The following is a 6,007-nucleotide window of genomic DNA, read 5'->3' as shown; positions in this document are numbered from 1 at the left end:
GTACTGGTTTTTGATTTTACAGAATTTGTGCCTCGGACAGGAACAATTTTTATAAAATACTACAGTTCTCAGTATTCGACAAACCAGTATTTCCAAAATAGCATTGAGCGGTGCAACAAAAACAAATCAATTTGCAGTAATGGATGCTTTCTTTACATGTGTCATGTTGGGGTTATGTTTTAACAGTTTACCAAAATTAAATGCTGTACAATTTTGCCTGAATGTTAAAAGTGAGATTTGACTTAAAATTACACTGAATGTGAGAAACATTTTAACTTCATTACAAGAGTTTAGTACATGATGTTAGAGCAAAGGGGATGATTTAGAAATAACTTTTTACATCTGTAGTACATGAGAAAAATTAAGCATTAGTATCAAAGTTTTAGTGAGGAAGGGTCATCATGGATGGTGATGCTGTGGGCAGAAAGGATTTCTGGTAGCAGTCAATCTTGCAATGCATCTGACAAGACCTCTGACTGAAGAATTCCCTCTGGGATTGTTGAAGTATTTTTGGATGGAATTCGAATGTTGCTGTACATCTCGTTACTGCTCCGACATGGCAACGGAGACGATATTCCAAGGTAACATGTTCTAGATCAGTTGTTGGCCGCTAACCCGCTAACTTGTTTGCTTTTGCCGCACTTTTGGTCTGGCTCTCCATCCATGAAGGCCTCCCTTTTTAAATGCTCTGGGATTTGGGGGTCATAGTTCAGGTACTATTTGAGCTTCTGAGATGCCACTCAACCTGTCCCACTTGTAAAAACAATATTTTGTTGCCAATGGATACGCACCATTACAACTGTTAGAAAGCAAAAAAAAATCAAAAAATCAAAGCACAGTATCAAAATTGAAACACATTGAATCACAATATCCACTGTATTGAAAATACAATTTATTACACAGAGTAATAAATACATACAAAGATGCAAGTAGTAGCATTTTCTTTTTTGTTTTCGTCTTTTCAATACCAAAACCAATCTCATCACAGATGAACCAATGCGTCTGATAACGTGTCCACCACTCAAGTCTTTTGTTACAAGGGTCTGAAACACAGACCCAATACTATAAAAAATAAAAACAAAGAAAGAGAGAAAAATCTATCTACTTCTGTACAAGCCATGCAGTGTCTACAGTTAATCCATGGGCCCGTTCGCATGCAAATAAACAAAATAAAAAAAATAAAAAAAAGTATACCAATGTATTTATGTAACAAGTCAAAACTAAGATCCCCAACTGTGGAGCGTAAAAAAAAATCTTTTGATTCCCAAGAAAAAAAAGAAAAGAAAAAAATCCCAATTGAAAAAATTCTCCAGAACAACTGCATTACTGTGTTTTTTTCTTCTCTCTCTAAGAGCTTGCACTTCAATCCTTTGTTCATTTACTTCCTCCTTGCAATGTAAAGGCCATGCACGCTTCCCCCCCACTACCCCCCACCCCCACAAAAAAAAAAAAAAGAAGAAAAAAAAGCAGTTCTTCTTGCAAGGAGGAATACGTGTTTATGGCTAGGACCTCGCATTTCTTTCCGTCTCCGCCAGGCATTCGCGTACCAGGCCTCTGGCGTGAATTATCCCTGTTAAAGAGACAGAGTCGCATATTTCACATCAAACCGATGACACGACAGTACGTATTAATGTAAATGTTCGCTTAAACTCTGCTTGTGAATCGTCCTCGACCGTACCTCTTTTCAGTCTCTCCATTGCGCTCTTGCTCCCGGCGTATGTGGGTCTGATTTCCTTCCCCAGCTCTTCGATGATGGCCAGCAGCTCGGCATATTTGTTCTGAGGCACTTGGCTGCCAGTGGAGCCCTGCACCGGAGCAGAAGTAGCAAGATTTAAACATTTCAACACAGAGATCTTTGTCCAGATGTTTTACCGTCGACATAAAAACTGAGTGTGCCTTCTATTTATTCAGTAACATGATTAAAGTAGCTTTCATCAAGCCCAATGACCATGACTCCTCCACCATGCCTGACAGTTTGAGGAATGCGTGTTGTTAGTTTGTTAGAATTGTGCAAGACAAAACACAGACCACTTTTCTTCTAATCCCAAAACTGAATAAACTTTAAAGAAATAGCGCTTCCCGAGAGCTCACCTGTGAGAATCCCAGAGATGGAGGTCCATAGTCACTCAGGATGGGCCTGTAGGACTGCAATGTAGCCAGGTTAGCTGCTGAGGGGGAAGGAAGGTTTCCAGCTGTTGGTACAAAAAAAAAAAAAAAGAAAGAAAATGTCACAGCTTCTTATTGAGGTGCAACACTGATGTATGAGCTGTTTTTATGCCATTTTCTTTATAATGTTTGAATACAAGCATAATCAGCAGATTTTAAATGCAGGAAGTTCGGGTGTAATAGCAGCGTCAGATTAGTAGGTTCATACAAAAAAAAAGTGTCCAAAAGTGTTGAAAATATGTATAAAAACAAGATTAATCATAAAAGTAACATTAGTTGTATTTAATTAAATATATAATCAAATATTAACTGGCTATGTTGAGTATATATATATATATAGAAGGTAACCGTACTAAAAAATGTGATTGTGAACTCTGTGAGCCCTCCACCCCGGTGCTTTGTCTGCCTGTAATATTCCCTCTCCACCACCAGATGTCCTCGAAGAGACAAAATTTCTCAGAGGCAGATCAATCGGCAGCTCCGACGGAGGAGCATCATGGAGGAAACGGAACAAGGCTGGCTAAAGAAGACATAAGTGATACATTTTTGTCACCGTGGAACCGCAACCCCACGGCGGGACCGCGGCCCCGGACCACCGAGAACCACATTTTCGGAACCCCCGACGCCTCGTCTCGCCTCCCGACCCCGTTTTTCCGCCGTCTCGGCTCACGGATGGCGCTCTTTTACATTAGTAATAATGGCGGATATGAATTAGCCTAGCTCCCAGGATCTGACCCTATATATATAACTGGACAAAAACTACAGACACGGTCTTTCTCCAGGTATTCTCCGAGACCCCGAATTTAACACTCGATTTAACATACGGATACTTTGATTTTCTCCCACATTTTCTCCTTACCCTGGTTCCCAGAAGTTCCCGGAATGTGCTGATGGACATTGGGTTTGTAAGACATTCCCAAAGACATTGTAAATTAAAGAAATAAAAATGACCCGAAATTCAGTGAAGCGTCTGTCTCTCACTTTTTGTTTACAACAGCGGCACCGGCAAATATGGCCGTCACTTTATATTGACACCCACAGCGCTTTCTAACACTGCCGCCATCCAATGCGGCTTTATCAAGAAAACGACTTAAAAACGGGATTTCCACCATGAAGGCGAGAAATTCGCACGCAGCCGAGCAGGTTTTTTTTTTTTTTTTCCCTCCTTTCTGACATTTAACAACATTGATCAGAAAGTTAACTCCAGTCCCACACTTTTGGAGGACTTTAATCAGGATAAAGCTGGGGAGTAATTAAGACGGGAAAAATGTTTTTGAAACGTTACATTTGCATTTTTTTTTTTTACAACAGAAAAGCGTGCTTTCAACGCAAAACACGCGGCTTGATGTAAATATAACTAAATAGACTTTTAATTCAACAAAAAAAATTATATATATATATAAATATATATACACACACAAGTATGAAAGAAAAGGAATTAGAGCAGTGATACCTGACTTTGTTTGTGGAGGAGTATCCATGGCTTCACCGATTCACTCATCAGTGGATTCAGGAGACATGTGGCCGTCTTCCATGTGAAATAATGGAGTCTTTTCAGGGCTCTTTATTTCCCAGGAGTCCCTGGAGGCCACATGGTTGGTCACAATGTCTGACCCCTAGAGTCAGGACCCCAGACCCCAGACAGGATTCCTATTCTGCAAATCTATTTCAAACCAGTTTAAGCGTTTTTTTTTTTTCTGTTAAAGTATAGAAGTGGCCAAAATAATAATTGGCAGCTAAATGTTACTGGAATTCATAAAGAAGCTGAATGATTTAAGCTTTGGCTTTCATTGTTCTCTATTAATTTAATTAATATAACATTCTGAGGTAAGACCAATTCACTAGTTCTGGAGTAAATATAAAGATTTTAACTGAATGCAGCCATTCTCTACTTTGCAGTGCTTTGTTTATGTTTAGATCAAGTATTAAGATGTTCCAATAAGTAATCTAGGACAGCAAATGTTCATAAAAATGCAACGTCTGTAAAGGAAACTTAAGAAAACATACTTTTGTAAATTAAGCCTTAAAGTATTCACACCCATAGATTTTTTTTCTCCTGCTTTTTGCCTTGTGAAGGTCACAAAATTCAACAGATTCGAGGATTTTATGTGGCAGACCAACACAAAGCAGTGAATGGTAGAGCAGTGGAAGGACGACAATGCAGGAGTTTAAGAACTTTTTGAAATTTGTTTTAAAAAAGTACCCGATTAACCTTAAAATCAAAAGTAACCAATGACATTTATGGCTACTCGATCAACCTGTGTGATTTAATCTGCTAGCTAAATGCCAGCATACAGTAGAATTTTATTAAAATACAAATACACTGGGGTTTTTTTTTAGCAAAAATCCCCCAGAGTATGAATACTTTCAGAACATTCAAACAAATGACAATAAAATATAAAAGCTAATATGTTGTGATCATAAAAAATGAAACTAGGTAGAAGTATACCAAGCTTTTATTGAAGATGCATGTACACGCAATGTTGAATTTCTGTATGTCAGTAGTGCAACTCGTGCAATGAACAGGAAGAAAAAAAAGTACAAGGGTTTTAACGTTAGAAGGATCTAGTGGCATTCAAACAAATTACTCAGCCTCTTATATACACACACATACATACACACACACACACAACACCCCAGGAGTCAAACCATGGGGTGCTGGCTTACAAGGTGCACATTCAAGTTTAAACACAGAAGCAGTACCTTCCCCTGGTGTCCAAAGAGATGTGCTGCATGAAGGTTTCCAAACTGTACAAATAATACAAAGCATTTTCCGAACGCGTCGTCAGTCAGGAGAGGAGGCAGATTTAGTGAATGGAGCCGCGTCTAATCCAGAGGGTCAGGATGCAGTCCTCCATTAACAAAAAACAAACAAACACATCCCGGCTTTTTATTCTTCAGTTTCAGTAAAGCTCATGCACCCAGACGGTGTGGTCTGTCCCGTTTAGTGCAGATGATGTAGAATATAATACAAAACCCAAAAGGTTCACAAGAGGCACGCGAGTCCACAAAAATGGGATTAGATGTGAACCGGACTCAAGGGATGGGTTTGGGAAGCGGAGAGGTGAGGGGGAAATATGCGCAACAAAAAGAGAAGCTTCAGATATTATGACGCTGTGAGAGGGCCATTGTAGATGGAGAAAAAGGAGTACATCTCTGCAAAAAAGAAAAAAAAAAAAAAACTTTAATTTTGAGATTGATCTTAGAAATTTTCTAGGAAAACCCCCCAGAAATTTCTGAATATCAAAAGTGGAAATTTTTCAACTTTTGAACATTTGCTGAGCTTCAAAAGTCAAAAATTTGACTTGAAGTCAAATTTAAGGACTTCAAAATTGAAAAATTCTGAAAATCTAGCATTTCTCAAAAGTGTTGAGATTTTCAGAAATTTTCTGTAAGAAACAAGCCCCCAGTTTTTTCGTGGAAATGTATTTATTTTCCTCTCTCTATAACAGTCCTAATACGGCGTCACAAAATCCAGGTAAAGTTCACTGAAAAACGGTAAATAAAAAAATCTGGTCAGGCATTTCACATACACTATTTTTAAAACAGATAAACCCCTGAGCTGTTTATTTGTAAGAAGCTAAACGATGTTTGTAATGACTGGGTCTCTTCATATTTTTAAGAATCCCTTGGCTGACTGTAGTTTAATTACTTCCTCACCTTTGCTTCACACAGCATAGCAAAAATATTTGGAACAGCAAATAAAGCAAAAATAAATGACATTTAATAACTGATTAGCAGCAGTGTAGTGATAGATGTTAAGTAACTTATTTGTCAAAGAATAGAAACTGCATTCTGGGCCCCAGATATTACTATTATCTTTTAATAAATGAACGGTAAT

At 38.3% G+C, this 6,007-nt stretch overlaps 1 protein-coding gene across 2 annotated transcripts; it reads right to left on the bottom strand.

The window, feature by feature from the left end:
* Positions 1 to 870: 870 nt before the first annotated feature.
* On the bottom strand, positions 871 to 3,726 carry cdk2ap1 (cyclin dependent kinase 2 associated protein 1). Of its 2 annotated transcripts, none has more exons than XM_008423352.2 (4): positions 3,620 to 3,726; positions 2,092 to 2,192; positions 1,679 to 1,805; positions 871 to 1,570 (listed from the first exon to the last, which is right to left on the bottom strand). In XM_008423352.2, the coding sequence occupies exons 1-4, from the start codon at positions 3,645 to 3,647 to the stop codon at positions 1,503 to 1,505; spliced, it is 324 nt and encodes a 107-aa protein (XP_008421574.1). In that variant the 5' UTR covers positions 3,648 to 3,726; the 3' UTR covers positions 871 to 1,502. The 2 variants fall into 2 exon arrangements, with proteins under 2 accessions (XP_008421574.1, XP_008421573.1); XM_008423351.2 differs by lacking the exon at positions 3,620 to 3,726 and adding an exon at positions 3,026 to 3,255.
* Between the last annotated feature and the right edge of the window lie 2,281 nt (positions 3,727 to 6,007).

Source organism: Poecilia reticulata, linkage group LG12, assembly GCF_000633615.1.
Source record: "Poecilia reticulata strain Guanapo linkage group LG12, Guppy_female_1.0+MT, whole genome shotgun sequence".
NCBI lineage: Eukaryota > Metazoa > Chordata > Actinopteri > Cyprinodontiformes > Poeciliidae > Poecilia > Poecilia reticulata.
This window is presented reverse-complemented; position numbering and strand designations above follow the sequence as displayed.